This window comes from Symphalangus syndactylus, chromosome 8, assembly GCF_028878055.3.
Source record: "Symphalangus syndactylus isolate Jambi chromosome 8, NHGRI_mSymSyn1-v2.1_pri, whole genome shotgun sequence".
NCBI classification, from domain to species: Eukaryota; Metazoa; Chordata; class Mammalia; order Primates; family Hylobatidae; genus Symphalangus; species Symphalangus syndactylus.
The window spans coordinates 82,964,226-82,981,665 of record NC_072430.2 but is presented as its reverse complement, the minus strand read 5'-3'; the positions used below and the strand labels follow the sequence as shown (position 1 = coordinate 82,981,665).

General features: G+C 37.6%; 1 protein-coding gene across 2 annotated transcripts in view; it reads left to right on the top strand.

Annotated features, from left to right (window-relative positions):
- Positions 1–17,440, top strand: part of CCDC141 (coiled-coil domain containing 141) — a 238,239-nt gene that overhangs the window by 175,412 nt on the left and 45,387 nt on the right. For both annotated transcript variants that reach the window (XM_055289881.2, XM_055289880.2), the window contains exons 12-16: positions 6,544–6,723; positions 12,433–12,612; positions 13,168–13,293; positions 15,407–15,595; positions 16,504–16,683. In XM_055289881.2, the coding sequence (XP_055145856.1) occupies positions 6,544–6,723; positions 12,433–12,612; positions 13,168–13,293; positions 15,407–15,595; positions 16,504–16,683 (855 nt within the window). The remainder of the gene's footprint in view (positions 1–6,543; positions 6,724–12,432; positions 12,613–13,167; positions 13,294–15,406; positions 15,596–16,503; positions 16,684–17,440) is intronic.

Below are 17,440 nucleotides of genomic sequence, written 5' to 3'. Positions count from 1 at the left end.
TTTAGCCAAGGTCAAGATGTGCCTGGGAAAAAATTAAAATTCTAGGAGCACCTGTGACCTGTGCGTTTTCCAAAAGCGAGTTGGGGAACTTCAGTATTTAAAGGAGAAAGGGCAAGCACGAGGAAAACAAAAAGGAGGGAGGATAGGCAGTGAGGCAGCTGGTTACATTCTTGTGAGGCTGTGATTAGCCTCAGCAAATCTACATTTTACATGTGAAAACCTACATTTTTACATGGGGAAAAAGTAAATTATGCATTGTTGCACACCTAGTAAATCTACATTTTACATAAGATAAAGTAAACATGTGAAAAGAGGGAGTAGAGGCTATGACATAAAGCTGTAAAATTACAGTTATCTGGAAACAAAAGCAAAGTAGTTTTTGTGTGTGTGATCCAGTTCCCAAGCTTAACTTTCCCTTGGGCATAGTGAGTTTGGGGTCCCGAGATTCTGTTTTGTTTTGTTTTTTTTCTTTCCACATTCTTCAAGGCACCATACAAAGGCTCAAAAAATAAGTTGTCTTATTAAAAATCATACAAATTTGTACATGTGGATACTGTGGTATATTCACAAATAAACTGGTTATATTGGAATAACTTTTACTACGTCCTACAAATATTTACAGTATCCTAAACATACAACAAAATTATTTCAAAATAGTCATCTTCTAAACCATGGATCTTTTTGAATACCTTAGCAGTTAGCGTGGTTCATTTGAAATACACAGAATTGGAAATTACAGGCCTCTGGGTTCAGTCTCGAATCTGCCTTGTGTGATGTGTCTTCATATGTTACCCCTCAGAGCTTCTTCTGAGGCCTTATTTTGTCTGGTTATACTAGATGACCTCTAATATTCCCTCTAGTACACTGGATTCTATCTCAAAGGTCATTGCTTCTTGAGGCTGGCATCAGTAATAGAAAAGCCCTATTTTATTTTCCCACTTTATTTAACCCCAATCCTAGTAATCCCCGTGTAAATGTAGATCACTCTCCTCTTCAGGCAGATGGGTGCTGGTTTAGTGGGAGGCAGAGCCAGTAGGGTTCACTCAGGGGTAGAGCCAACCCAAGATAAGTATGTGCTTGATTTTTTCCATCTTCTCACCTCCACCTTCTCAACACCTTCCTTCTTACCTCTCACCACCACCGTCCTGCCGGCACACCTCTCCTCTGTCCAATTCCTTTATAATATTCTCAATTCACCACTGCATCCTTTTCTACATTTTTACTCAACTGTTTGTCCTTTCTGACTTCTTTTTAGCTTTTTCTCTTTATTTTTCTTTTTTCTTAATTTTTGATTTTTGTGGATACATAGGTATATATATTTATGAGATGATTTGATGCAGGCATGCAATGTGTAACAATCACATCATGGAGAATGGTGTATCCATCCCCTCAAGCATTTATCCTTTGTGTTCTTTTTAGTTCTTGACCCTAAACTCTCATGGTTTGGCAAGTTCCAAACTATTCCCAACTGCCAGAATTATCTTGTTGATGAATATTATAATGCAGGACATGAAATGATAAAGAAGCTACAAAGAAGTACTTGCTTTCTGCATCTTCGTTGCCAAAAATGAACCTCCTCAGCTTTCATTTAAGCATCCACTTTGATCCACTCTGGCCTTTGGACCAGGAGGCTTAGCTTTGCAAACAACAATTTAATCAGAACATTTTTAGCTTCCTGCTTTCTGTTTTCCACTAAATCTGTTTTCCTACCTGGCAGAGCCTTCCATCCTTCCAATCCTGGCGATGCTCCCTGTACATTACTTCACTCCCCCTCTGGCTTTCCTTTCTTCCTCACCGGCTAATGGTTACTCATTGCCTTTCCATCCTCCATCCCCTCAACTCCCTGCCCTCCACCCTGACTAACCCTGCTAACTCCCAATACGAGATCAATCCAGTACTCTGTTTACTCAGCCTTTCCTTCCAAGCTTCCAGACGCTCCAGTGGAAAATCATACAATTGTGCTGACTGGTCCCGTTACAAATGCACAGGCCTCTGCCTCAGCTGGGTCTCCCATATGCTCCATAGTTGGCTCCCATTTGGTAGCAATTCTCAAGCATCTTACCTTAGTTTCTATCCCTAAGTCTCATCCAATGTTCTTAACTCATACGTCACTGAAAAAAAAAAAAATCGAGAATAATGGCCTTGACTTCCAAATGTGTTGACATATTCACCTGTCCTCCATGGGTTCCAATAAACTAAAGTCTTTGCTCCTGTTCAGCACAAATCTGTGATTAGTCCTTTCCTGAATATTCCTACATCCTTCAGCATCTAGCTCCAGCAATCATCTTCTAATTTTTACTTTTTAAAATTTTATTTATTATTATTATTATTATTAGAGACAGAGTTTCACTCTTGTTGCCCAGGCTGGAGTGCAATGGCGTGATTTTGGTTCACCGCAACCTCTACCTTTGGGGTTCAAGCAATTCTCCTGCCTCAGCCAGGAGTAGCTGGGATTACAGGCATGCGCCACCACACCAGCTAATTTTTATATTTTTAGTAGAGAGGAGTTTCTCCATGTTGGTCAGACTGGTCTCGAACTCCCGACCTCAGGTGATCCGCCCACCTTGGCCTTTTAAAGTGCTGGGATTACAGGTGTGAGTTCCCACACCTGGCCATCCTCTTTTTAAAAGGTTTCTTTTCCATTGCTTCTTTCCCTTTGTTCTACAGTTATGTCCTTATAGTCTTGCCCTCGCCAAGGCTACCACTCCATCATTTTATTTCCCTTCAAATGTAGACTATTTTGTGTGTGTGCATGTGTATGTGTGTGTGTGTGAGAGAGAGAGAGAGAGAGAGAGAGAGAGACAGGGTCTCACTCTGTCACCCAGGCTGGAGTGCAGCGGCATGATCACAGCTCACTGCAGCCTTGACTTCCCCAGGCTCAGGTGATCCTCCCACCTTGGCCTCCCAGGTAGCTGGGACTACAGGTATGTGCCACCAAGCCCAGCTAATTCTTTTGTATTTTTTTTTGTAGAAATGGGGTTTCTTCATGATGCCCAGGCTCAAATTTGGACTCTTGAAATGGGAAGAAGATATTCCCCACCTCTACTTGCTCATCCTGTCCTTGTCCCACTGCAAGTCACTTTATTCCTGTTTCAACCCTTCCACTTGCCACCTCTTCCCTCCATTAAAAACATTCTTTTAAGCTACCTACTGTTTGACAAATGAAGTGGTATATTTTCAGTCTTCATCCTGCTTAATCTTTCTGCAGTATCTATTTGACCCAGTTACCCACTCTCACCTCCTTTGGGTTTCTTTTTTAAAGAACAGATTTACTGAGGTATAATTTACATAGCATAAAACTCACATATTTCATAATGCAATGATTTTTCCTATATTTATAGAATCATGCAACCACCATAGCACTCCAGTTTTAGTATATGTCCATCATCCCTGGAAGAGCACTGGCATACATTTTTAGTCAGTCCTGGCTCCCACCCCCAGCCTCAGGCAAGCACTGATCTAATTTCTGTGTCTCTAGGTTTGCCTTTTCTGGATATTTCATGTAAGTGGAATAATCCTGTCTACTTCTTTGTCTGTTCCTTCCCCTATCTCCTAATCCTCTTTTCTTTTTTGTTCTTAATGCGTGGTGGGTCATAGAATTCTTGCCCGTGCCCTCTCTTTTGCACCTTGTCCGCACTTTTTCTACAAAAACCATATTCCCACCTATGATTTCTTCACCAATAACTCAAAAGTGGTTCCTCAGCCCCAACTCTCCTGAGCTCCAAACCAATGCTTTCAGTTAGCTATGTATCCTGTAGGCTCCTCCAACTCAGCAAAACACAGCTGGTGTCTTTTCTGTAACTATGCTTTTCCTTCTGTATTTTGGCATTGGGTTAATGACTCCACCATCCTTTCAGGAATCCTGTGTAGAAGCTTCTATGTCTCTTTCAATCACTTTCTCAGTGAGCACTTACTTTGTACTAGGTACTGCACTTTTCATTCCTGATTTTACTTAATCCTTATAACACCCTATGTTTTAGTTACTATGATCCCAATTTTGTAAATATGGGAAACTGAGGCTCTGAGGGGTGAGGTGTGCAAGATCAAGCACTAGCAAACATTAAAACTGAAGTTTAATCCCCAATTCTTTCCCTTTTGTTTTTTCTATTTCAAAGGCCATGCTCTCCCATATCTGTTTATTGAGCCAACCTAAAAGATTTCTGAACCCCCCTTTCTTGGCACTTGCACCATCACTTCCTCAGTTCAGGCTGTCATCATCTCTTACCCAGCTTAATGACGTCATCTTCTGCCTGCTCAATTTGCCTCCTATATTTCCCCCTTCACACTCTCCTTCTTTTTGCAGCCAGAACAAAAGTCATTCTAAGGTAAATCTGATCACGTTACCTCCTGAAATTCAGGTAATTCGACAAGTGTAATAAAGCAAGTTGCAAATAACTTTTATCACAAATGAATAAAGTCTTAAAGTTTATCATTAATTCACCTAAATTAACTAGTACAGAGTTAAGGGAACTTCTATAATAATATGGTTCTCATTTGCATTCAAGGAGGCTTTTTTGAGCAGTTGGAAAAGAAGGATGAATTGAAGTTTATGTTTTGAGAATTGCACATAACTGACTGCCCATAATATTGACACCCAGCCTATAATGGATGATCTTATTGAAGCCCTGATGATTGCCATGATGATTCCGACTCATCTGTCGGTGGTTTCAACCTAATGAGAATGTATCTCAGTTATATTGGTTACAGCAGGAAACAAGTTGAAACCTGCTGGCCAGTTTTATCCCAGCACGAATATCCCTCTGCCTCTTTATTACCATTCAGCTTGTGCAACCTGTACTTAACTCACACTAAGATCATGTATTGTCCTCTGAATCAGCGAGTGTCTTCACAGCTAGTGTTTCACGCTTTTACACAAGTTATCCCTCCCATCTGGGATCCCCTTTGATGCCTTCTCACTGTGGACAATTTCTCAAGACACAGATCAAATGTCACTTCCTTTGGGAAGCTCTTCCCTATTTACTCCATATAGAGTTGGTGGTCTCTCCTAAGTGTGCACATAGTATTGTCTGTATATGTGTCTTTGTGTTGTAATAATTTGGTTATGGCTCTCTTTCTCCTAGAGCTATTTTTGAGTACCCCCCCAAAATAGTTAATTATTACTAGGGCATCTTAGAAGGCTCCATGGCGGAAGTAGCATTTTAACTGCTCATGAAGGATAAACAAGAGAAGAAAATTGAGGAGAGATCATACTGGGCTGAGGGAACAAGCATCAGCAAAACACAGAGGCATGTATAAATGGAATATGGAAATGAGGAGAGAGCTTCTGTTTCTGAGAGCTATTTGCAGGCTCTCCTATCAAGTTCAGTTAAATTAAGAAAAATGTTAAAATCTTTAAAATATAGTGACTAACCATTGCCTGAAATTTCTTACCCTGTTTAGATTGCTCTTGGGAATTATAGGCTATTTAAGTCTGGTCCTGTCAGCCATTAGTATTACTGAAAATGCATACAAACTTGTGTCAAATAATTTCTACTATTTCTACATCATCCAATTACATATTAATCTGTAGGTCTACAGACACATTTGATTTTATATAAACTCTGCTCAAGGGGAGTGATTTAAAATGATCTAATATTGCTTACATTGGTTAGCAAATGAGAAAATATAATTCCAGGGAGGCATAGTAATGTACCTTAATAACAGATTAGCTCATGAAGGCAGTTTAATATTAATACTTTGGCAGAAAATTAGTAATTATTTATACTTTTTTATTCTGGTTTATTGCTGATTAGAAGTAAATCATGATTTACTAATAATCTTTCACTGGCCTGTATTTCTTACTGATTTGTATTGTCTGATTCTATGTATGCGTCTTTCTTCTGAATTATGAAACTTGGCTTTAAAGGAAACCACACAGGTCTTTGACATAAATTGTCCCAAATTGAAAAACATACAAACACAGAATTTATAAATATGATTTTGGATTCAATAATTAGTTTTTATACTTATTAAACCTGTCAGCTCAGTGTTCTACCCAAACAATCAACAATCCAAATAGATTTTTTGAATCTTTTCAATAAGTTGAAAATATTCAGTAATTATTTAAATAATTCTGAAAATGGGCTGGGGTTGGCGGCTTATGCCCATAATCCCAGCACTTTGAGAGGCCAAGACAGGAGGATCTCTTGAGCCCAGGAGTCCGAGACCAACCTCGGCAACATAGCAAGACCTCGTCTCTACCAAAAAAAAAAAAAAAAATTAGCCAGGCCTGGTGCCGAGTGCCTATAGTTGTAGTTTTTAGCTATTAATACTTGGAGGATGAGGGGGGAGGATTGCTTGACCCCAAGAGTTCGAGGCTGCAGTGAGCTATGGTGGTGCCCCTGCACTCCAGCCTGTGTGACAGAGCAAAGGACCTTATCTCTAAAAATAAATAAATAAATAAATAAATAAATAAAAATGTTTAAAAATTAAAAATTCAAATAATGTAGTTTTAGGTTTTATATAGGTTTTTATTGGAATTTACTGTTCTTTTTCTTTAAAAAAATGTGTTTAAGTGTTCTTAACTCTCTTTTTCTTTTTTAGGTAGAGATGCAGTTTCAGAGCTTGAAAGAATTTTATGAAACCGAAATCCCTCAGAAGGAGCAGGATGATGGTAAAGCCAAGCATTGTTCTGACTCGACTGAGAAGCAGTGGCAGCTATTTTTAAAGAAGAGTTTTGTAACACAAGATCTAGGGCTTGAGTTCCTTAATTTAATAAATATGGTAAGAATGACATTAAATGGATCACACCTTCTGCAAGGATTACTCATCAAAGTCAAAATAACAATTTCAAAGGTTCAGCTGTCTATTAATCAGCAGTTCTCTCCTAGGGAGTTCTCTTTAGTTTCATTCAACCTAGACCAGTCCTGAAGCCCAACATTTAAATGCTTGCTTGGCCTAGAACTTTGGTTAGTTTAAAACAGGAAGGCTGTTTTAACCATTAAGAAGAAAGTGACTGTAATCCAAATGCAACATTGTTACTATTAAATAGAGTCCTCAGAAGTCCACCCAAAAGTTCTGTGTTATTTTGAAAGCATGCAACAAGGTCCTTTCAAAATTTCTAGGGGCTAAAGACAACTTCTAAGATGAATCTACTTTTGATGAGTTTCTTACCATAGCAGATCTCTTTGTAGTGAAGGTCCATTGCATTTAGAAAAATATCCTAACCTTTAGCTGTCTTGAGTTATATCTGTAAAATATTTTAGAATCCTTATATCCACCCATAACCCATATAAAATTCCCTATAGGATACTTAAAAGATAGTCCACTTCTCTTTCAGTACCTCAAGTATTTTCCTAATGAAACCGCTCATTTCATTGTTGGAGAATGCCAGCTGCCAGAAACCTTTTTTTTTTTTTTTTTAATGTTAAATATATCTTTTTCCATATCTACTCCTAATCTTCTGTAGCTACACAGGGACAAAAAGTATTCATATTTAATTTCTCTTACACATGAAAGTCCTTCCAACATTAAAAACAGTTGCTATGTCTCAGTTTTGTCTGCAGCGTTAAAAATCCTTTCCATCATTTATGAAGGAGCTTTATTTTTCTTTCTATGCTGATCCCCCTTTCTCAGGATTTTCTATGGTTTGTCAAGATCATTCATTAAATGTAACCAAAAAGTGAACTACCAGTGCAACATAGAGTACAATAAACTGGACATTATTATTTACTAATGAGACCTACAATTATGCTAACATTTTTAGCAGTAGTTTCACTTTGCTGGTACATATTAAGTTTGTGATAGAACAAAACTCTCATAATATTTTTATTGCAGCTTCTGTCAAACCATGTCTCTCTCATATTATACCTGTGTCAGCCATTTACCTTTTTTATACAAATGTGGGCCTTTATATTTTTTCTTATTTAATTTTATTTTGTTAGTCTTCAAACATGATCCCATCTTGCTAAACTAATTTGAAACTATCTAGTATATTAGCCATCTGTCTTGGGTTTAATTCTGTAGATATGACAAGTAAGCTTTCTATGGCAGCAATTAGTTCTTAAATATAAATGCCTAAAGGGCAGATTGGCATTCCAGCAGTCTACTGATAAACCAGTTTTTAAAATAATCATGAATGCTCCCAGTAGTACTTAATTGAGCCACTACTTCATAATCTTTGTATTAAGTCTATAATGGGAGACTTTCTCAAATAAACTGCTCAAAAGAAGGTTTACCTACCTAGTATCCTATCAATGACATAGACAATTTGACATAAATCAGGTTGGCTCCTAGCGATCAAGGCATTCTTTCCAAAATGCTCACAAAGTGACTGGTAAGTAATGAACTTATTGCACTGATTTTCAGTGTGAAGCTTACCAATCTGTAAATTGTATAGTCCATCCTTTCCTCCTTTTGAAAATCAGGGCATTTTCTGTCCTCTAATTTTATGGCCCTTCTAGTTTCTGTAGATTTTCAAAGATAACCGACAGCTGCAATTTGCTCTGTACCTGGGTTGTGATTAATCTCAGTCTGGAGCCTGAATTCATTTGGAAGAGTTAGGTTCTAACTATCCTCATCTACTTTGAGCTACAATTTTCTCTTTATCTTGTTTCAACTTTTGTTGTTTGAAGACCATTCTTGATAAACCTACTTGGAAATAAAATATGCATTAGCTGATTCTAATTTATCCAACACGAGCCTTAAACATTAAAAAAAACTTGCTAAGCAATTTGCCCATGTGCCTATGTGATCTAGGTGCTTTACTGCAAAAAAAAAAAAAAAAAAAAAAAAAAAAAAAAAAAAAAAAAATTATTTTTTGTTTAGAACATTTAGAACATGTATTATCTATCTATCTCTCTGTCTCTCTCTCTCACACTTTTACATAGTTCAATCAGTCTTCTCCCATCTGTTGATTATGTATGTTTCTGACTTACCTAAGGGAATTCAAATACTTTCAAACTGCACAATTTTGTCTATCTTTTTATTACTAACTTCATAAGAGAAATTTTAGTTCTGGAATCTACAGTCAGTACTTTTATTTATTAAATTACTGATGAAATTCTGTTTCTTGTCTGCTCTTTTCCCATCTTTCCAATACTTTCTTGAACTATATTAACCCTAGGCACTTAAAGTGCTCATCAGCTAACTACAACATTTGGATCTGGAGCTCTTTCTTTCTTTCTTTCTTTCTTTCCTTTCTTTTCTTTTTCTTTTTTTTTTTTTTTAGATGGAGTCTCGCTCTGTCACCCAGGCTGGAGTGCAGTGGTGCGATCTCAGCTCCCTTTAACCTCCAGCTCCTGGGTTCAAGCGATTCTCATGCCTCAGTCCCCTGATTAGCTGGAATTACAGGTACCCGCCACCATGCCCGACTAATACTTGTATTTTTAGTAGAGACGAGGTTTCACCATGTTGACCAGGCTGGTCTCAAACTCCTGACTTTAAGTGATCTGCCCACCTCTGCCTCCCAAAGTGCTGGGATTACAGGCATGAACCACAGCGCCCGGCCAATCTGGAGCTGTTTCTGTTGTCTAATTTTTCTCTTGGTTTCCAGTCCTGCAGTCCTGTTTCTTGGCAGAACTAGCGAATATTTATCAAATGCCAGACATTATGTATAAAAAATTGGAGGATCGGCAGATGGTGTTTTCTTCTTCAAGAAAGGGTCACCCTTCTTTCTCCAGGCAGGCGTTGGTGGGCAGTCACTCAAGCCAATCAGAAGCTGGTGGAGTTGTGTTTGCAGTGTAGTCCTGTCCCCTCAGGCTCCCAGAGTTTTGTATTGAGAGCCAGGTGCTTTCTCTGAGGTCTCTGCCCCTGGCAGGTCACAAACTCCAATCTTTGTTTGGGTAGTCTGCTGAAAAACTCCACTCTGCTTTCCAGAGGCCTTTTGCTTAGGTTTTTTAATCCACTGCCCAATATACCCCCGGTATTTTGTCAACGTCTTTAGAAGAAGATCATTGTGCTTGAAGCCCTCCAAGTGTCTGCCAAAACCTCTGGTGTTTCCTCTGCTCCAGGGAAGTCTCAATTATCAGTTTCCTGTCTGCACAGAATTGGGAAATCCCCCTGGGATGACAGGTGAGCTCACCACTGTCAGGTTCTTCCCTCTCTGGAGTCAGCCTCTCTAGTTCTGGTTGTCTGAGCAGCTCTCTGCTTCCTTCAAATGGATTCCTTCTGCATTTTACCCAGCTTTTCTAGGTATTCTAAGCAAAAGCACTGCTCTGCCACTGGCTACCCCATTCTACCCAGAAGTCGTTTGTTACTTATTTAGAATGTTTCAGATTGTACAGTCAGATTTTCGTTTTTAAAGATCTGCAACAATAATTTATTCCAAATTATATTTTGTAGACACAAATATAGATATAGACTATCTAAATAAACTTAGGTTATCATAATATTCAGTGCCCACTTAGATCTCCCAGAAACAGCATATATTTTACTACTGTGCTTTGGTGGTCTTTTATCTTGATGTCATAAACATGGTCACTCTACCCTAAGGTCTTTACCCCTATCATATGATAAATAAGTTCCTCCTTGTTGATAAAATTAAAGCCCACGTAATAAGGAAATTTATTGGTTAGCAACATTTGGAGAGATGAAATTGTTGGTAAAGTAAGTAAAACAATTTTTTTTATTCTTATATCTTTTGGACCACTAGGCTTTTAAACAAACATTATTGTTGAATCCTGGTGACTATTTGGCTTGCTAAGAAGGCAGAGGCCAGCTGGTATACTCAGTTGAGTGTTCTGTTCTTTACTGGGTTCTTGTGGCTCACATTTTCAAGCCAGAAATAGAAAAAATTTCAGTTCATCTAAAAATCATTAAGATCAGAGAAACTGATTCAGGCCCAAATTATGGCAGACATCTTGATGAAGGTGCTAATTTATTAATTTATAATGGCCAATACCAAGAATGCTATCTGGGATACAGCCTTCCTATTATCAAGGTATCTGAAAAGCAAGACATCAGAAAACCATTCATGGTGCATGAATATAAACGAAAAATGAATGCTTTAGTGGCCTATTTAGACTGGATTATGGCAAAACTTTTCCATGTCCTACACAGAAGTAAAATGAGTACTGTGTTTACTAATTAGACCTCAGGCAAATTATTCAATCTTCTTGAGTGGCCAAAATATTCGTCTGCCAAATACATGATCACTTTTCACAGATCCTACTAGCTAGACATCTACGAATCCTACTTTAGCTCTCCTTTCTCTAGACCTCACTCAGACCACCATATCCTTCTGATTAAAGTTGTCATTGGCATGCTGCAGTTTCAAAATTTATATTAAATTATATAATACAATACATTCTGGTTAATCATTTCTTTAAAATATGTGAAAGATAATTTTATTTATAATATAGATAAAAGTATAATTTGGGGTGGATTCTGCTGTAGTTGTCTAATATCTTTCATAATTTATTATGTATCATTATAAAATAATGAGGGAATATATAATTTTATTCTTAAGTTCATGGGGGAAATCTCATTTAGGACCTACAAATATATGTATTTTTTGGAATTGCCACTGTATAATGTGTAAAATAATATAAAAATATAAGTGTGCAATGTCCATATCATTTAAAATAATTTTAAAATAAAATGGCCTATCTTTAAAAGATCCTGTTAAATATTTATGATAGTGTCAATTGCTGTCATTGAGATGATAGAAATTTGAAGATTTATTGAGAAAGCCTGGCTATTAAAGTAAAAAACATAATAATTGTTTTCCCAAATGAATGTTCCTGTGCATTTTTTAAATGTTTCTACAGAAATAAAGCATGCATAGTCTTACTCTTTGCTCTTATCATTTTACCTCTAATTGAATTTCCCCTTGTTTAAAACCATTGTTTAAAAGATTTCAAACCAGTCAAGCAGAACATATGAAAGCTGGGAAGTGAAATATTTGATTTTAGATACTGTGCTTCCAGTGTATGATGTAGTTCTGAATACAGAGATACAGACTCATTTCAGTTCTCACAAAATGGAGGAACTTGAGAAACAGCAAAGAGCATTTAAAATAATTGCAATGTATACAATGGAATAGTTTAAAGAAAAAAAAAACAGTGGTCCAGAACAATCTGTCCCCTCCTATTCCTTGATACTGATATTTTGACGTATTCCAATGAGCATGTGAAAATAAACTATGGAGTATACTTAAAATGCGTATAGGTATACGCATTTTTTAAATCTTCACTTCAAAAATTCTGGATCCCCTGCTCATTATCTTTCAAACCCTAGGAAATAACCAGACCCTAGGTAGGAATTCAAACACCCCTTGGGTCTTGAAGAACTCGGGACCGGATGTCTAAGCACAGTATATGGTTCCGAGAGCTGAACTGTGCCTCTGCGCAGGGAGTTCGGACTTGCTTGGATGTCAGAACCGTCTTCTGCTTTGGCTGTGATAAAGAATTTGCCTTGTAAAATAGTTATATACAACAAAAAGCTGTATCTCTTGGGAAAGAAAAGCTATTATATAAATTATTAATTTAACAGGCAAAAGAGAACGAGATATTAAATGTGAAAAATGAAGTGTACCTTATGCAGAACACCATGGAAAGCCAGAAAGCAGAACGGGAAGAACTTAGCCTCCTTCGGCTGGCATGGCAGCTTAAAGCCACGGAAAGCAAGCCTGGAAAACAGCAGTGGGCGGCATTCAAAGAGCAACTTAAAAAGGTGAGGCGAGGAACAATGGGATGTGAAAAGGAATGAAATTCTGACACAGGCTAACATGAGCGAACCTTGAAAACACTAGCTAAGTGAAATAAGCCAAACACAAAATGATAAATATCGTGTGATTCCACTTATAAATGAGGTCCCTGTAGTCAATCTCATAGAGGCAGAAAGCAGAATGTAGGTTACCAGGAACTGGGAGAGAGAGGGAGGGAATGGGGAGTTGTTTAATGGGTACAGACTTTCTGTTTGGGATGATAAGTTCTGGAGATGGATGGTGGTGATGTTGATTGCACATTGATGTGAATGTATTAAATATCATGCCTCTGAACTGTACACCCCAAAATGGTAAACATGGTAACTTTTGTTATGTATATTTACATACAGAAACCAAGGGCCTTACTCCTTGGTGGTTTAGAATCCTGAGCTCATGCCACACCCTGAGTGTGTTCCTGGGGTTTGAAAAATTTGATCACACTCTGCGTCATACCTAGAATGATCACATTTGCTGGAGATGTCAAAGAAAATGCATGTGTAACTGTCCAATATTTATTTCAGACTTCTCACAACTTAAAACTTCTTCAGGAAGCACTTATGCCTGTGTCTGCACTTGACCTTGGAGGGAGCCTCCAGTTCATTTTAGATCTACGACAAAAATGGAATGACATGAAGCCTCAGTTCCAGGTGAAGAAATATATTGCTGGATTTGGGTGAATGGAAAAAAATACTTAAAACTGTTTGGTTGCAGTTTACCTGATTAACTGTAATAGGCTGGTGAATTTCTATTTTTTAAAACAAAAGTATTGCTTGTCTAAAAATTCACTGTAGAGACATTATTCTTACTTTTTTCCTGCATTCTTTTGAATTTCATGATATACCAGCATTAGGGCTACAAAATGTCCTAAATAGATTTTTATATTAGATTTTTAACATTCACATAGCTATTTAAACTAGTAATATATTTATCCTATATTTTCACTCTAATTCTTTTCCTCGGGAGTGCAGAGGTGTTTTAAATTGAGACATCTCAGAACAAGGATGGGCAACCTCGGACCCAGAGGCTCTGCTGCCCTGGGTCCCTGAGGCGACCACTGTTATGTCACTGTCCTCACCCACCAGCACCCCAGGCACGTACCATCACCCCAGGAATTTTGCCGTGCTCTCCACCCCACCTTTCAGGATATGAGCAATAAAACCATGAGTCATGTTCCTGACCCTGACTGCTTAACGCAATCCCTATTTCCCTACCTCCTGTCTCTCCAAAATGTGACACAACTGCCAAAAATTGCCAGCTGCTAGTCACATTATACTTCTGCCTGGATTCTTATGCTTTGCTGCAAAATTTAGATATCTGTGTTTCTAGCTGTCACTACTTCATAAATGTGGGCTTCAAAGAATCCCAGAATCAGAATATTGAAGATTCCTTTAGGGAATATCTAATTGTAGATTCCTTTAAGACAAACACCAATGTAAAGTATAACCACCACGCCTGCTACATACAAACACACCCACCATTGTAATCCACAGCAAACTCTTTTAAAACTCTTAGCAAATGTGACTGGCCTATATTAGGCTCTTTAATACACCCTGTGTTATCTGCTTATATGTGTTTTGTTTGTGTGCACATTTGCATGTACGTGTAAGTTCCTCTAAATCAGGACCGTTGCCACACTTCTTTAGCCCTGTCACCACTGTGATGCACATATATTTGATGCCCAAATGCTTGAACTTGAAGACCCTTTTTAGGTCACTCTTCTGAAAATTATCTCCTTTGTCTAAATCATTTCCATTACTTTTACCTTTCATACAAAAGATCTACACTTGAAATTATAGTAGCATTCTCTCTCACTGTCCTTTTTTTTTTTTTTTTTTGAGACAGAGTCTTACTCTGTTGCCCAGGCTGGAGTGCAGTAGCACAATTTTATCTTGCTACAGCCTCTGCCTCCCAGGTTCAAGTGATTCTCGTGTCTCAGCCTCTGGGGTAGCTGGGATTACAGGTGTGTGCCACCACGCCCAGCTAATTTTTGTATTTTTGGTAGAGACAGGGTTCTGCCATGTTGGCCAGGCTGGTCTTGAACTCCTGTCTTCAGGTGGCCCACCCTCCTTGGCCTCCCAAAGTGCTGGGATTAGAGGCGTGAGCCACCATGCCCAGCCTATAGTAGCATTCTCTTTAAAGTATGCCCCCTTTGCAAATTCTATTCCAGAATCTGGATTATCTGAGCAATGCTGGGTGAAAGGAAAGGCAGTTTATCCCTCTCTACATGTGATGGCTATTTGTGGATCATGGGATGACCGCTTTTGAAGCAGTCTATCTACTATGCTCTTCAGCTGGTGGTTCATTCTGATCATTCTTTTATCACAGAGCACAAGTTATTCCCCTGATATATTTTTACACCCATCTTCTCATGGTGTTTTTACCATACCACCTGGTTCTAGTCTGTATTAAATATCAGAGATAATCATGGGGCTGCATAAAATATCGAAAATACATTTACTTAACAGATGAATAGATTATTTGGTATGCCATAGAAATGTATGACTTTGTTTTTCCACCTAGCTTTGAAATCTTTGTCGCATTGCTCATGCTATTTTTTTTTTTTGTAAACTCAGGTGAATATAGAAAAATGTATCTCTATCATCCAGCACAATGCCCAAATATTTTGGAGGGTGGGGGCGTTCATAATAAGTATTTGTTAACAAATGAAAGAGTGATTCATTGTTTAGACCTTTATATTGTCAGTTGTAAAGTAAAAAAGTTGTTTAAAAACAAGATTTTTTATTGCTTTCAATGTTTTAGCAATTGAATGATGAGGTTCAGTACATTATGAAAGAATCAGAGGAGTTAACTGGCAAAGGAGCCCCTGTAAAAGAAAAGTCTCAACAACTGAAGGACCTTATTCACTTCCATCAAAAACAGAAAGAGAGAATCCAGGATTACGAGGATATCCTGTACAAGGTGGTCCAGTTCCATCAAGTCAAGGAAGAGGTAAGGCTTAGAAGGGATGTCTGAAAAATCCTGAGTTTTAAACTATGCAATTAAAAATGAATTATTATATAATAAATAAAGGCCAAATTGTGTCTTCTAATATCAGAAGTTTACACAATCTGGCCCCTATCTTTTGTCTCATTATGTTCCTATTCTTCCTTTTGTTCCAGCCAAACTGAGTTCTTTGTCCCTCAGAGGTGATGCACACATACCTAACTCCAACCCTTGACTCTCAGGCTGCCGTTATTTGGCAAGTCTGTCTTTCTCCTCCCTCTTATCTAAATCCTATACCTCCTTCCAACAATCCTACCTCACTTGGAATGATTTCTCTCTCTTCAAAAATCCTACAGCTCATTGTTTATTCCACATATCTTGCATTTTACTTTCTTGATTCTTAATTACTTTTTGAAAGTATAGCTTCCCGCCCACCCCTCCAATTCAATTCTAGGCTCTTTGAGGGTGAAAACCAAGTTTGAGTTTTGTTTTTTTTTTTTTTTTTTTTTTTTTCACTTCAAGTACCTGACATCATGGAGTGCTATTTGTTGGTGGCATTTCTACAAAAACTTCATAGTTATGGTCTCTATTAACATAAGATGGAGAAATATTAATAATTATCCCTTTAAAATAGCCTCTAAATTTACTCAGAGCACAGACCTAGATCTTGCTAAGGTTTTGGGTCATGACCAAAGAGACTGTTTCCTTCTTTAATGGAACTGACAATGTTAGCAGTTCAATTTTACCACCATTGGATTTGCAGCATTCTAACATTTATTTGGCTAATGCCAACAGTTTATAGATGGGCTTGGCAGCATTTCGACCAGCTACCAAAATGTGCTATAGAAATTAGGCTTACAAAAAATCTGTCTTCATATAAAACCCAGGTTAATTGTTAATGCCCTAAATTGTAGCTGGGACATCTCATCAAATCAAGAGAGCTGGAATTTGTAGAGCAGCCGAAGGAACTGGGTGATGCCCATGATGTGCAGATTCACCTCCGGTGCTCTCAGGAAAAGAAAGCCCGTGTAGACCATCTCCACAGACTGGCCCTTTCCTTAGGAGTGGACATCATCTCATCAGTGCAGCGGCCTGTAAGCATCTAATATCACCATCATTTAGACTCAGTTCTAGCTGGGGCTTGGCCTAGCCTATGAAAGAAACCAGGCAGATTGCTTAGTATATGTTAAATTTAAAAATAAATTAAACCATTGGGGTAGTTATTTGTGATTCGTTTCTACCCTCTGACAAAAGAAAAAATTTTAAGTAGAAAATCTGAATATAAAAGTCTTGTTGAATACCTCTATTTTCATGAAAAAAATTTTTTAAAGGGTATTTATATAGTAGATCTGTGTAGTCCAGTGTGGCAGTCACTTTTTTGCCTTTGACGTGTGCCTAATGCAACTAAAAAACTAAAGTTTTAATTTTATTTAACTTGCATTAATTTAAATATAAATTTAAAAATCGATCCTCAGTATAGTTATTGGAAAACTTTTAAGTATGTTGGGAGCAATTTGGATATGGGAATCAACTTTTGAAACTGTAAATTTAAAAAATTAAAATACAGATCAAATATTTCTGATCGAAGTTTAGCAACAAATGAGGATGCTCAAAGTATGAAATACACACCAGATTTCAAAGAGGTATTATGAAAAGCAATCATATTAGTATTTTTTATATTACTTACATGTTAAAATGGTGATATTTGGACATAGTTGGTTATTATAAAAATTAATTTTGCTCTAGCTTTTTATTTGATTTTTTGATATGACTACTAGACAATTTTAAATTATTTGTGTGGTTCACATTTTGTTGGCCAGTGCTGTTTTAGCATTGCAGATCTGGAAGACC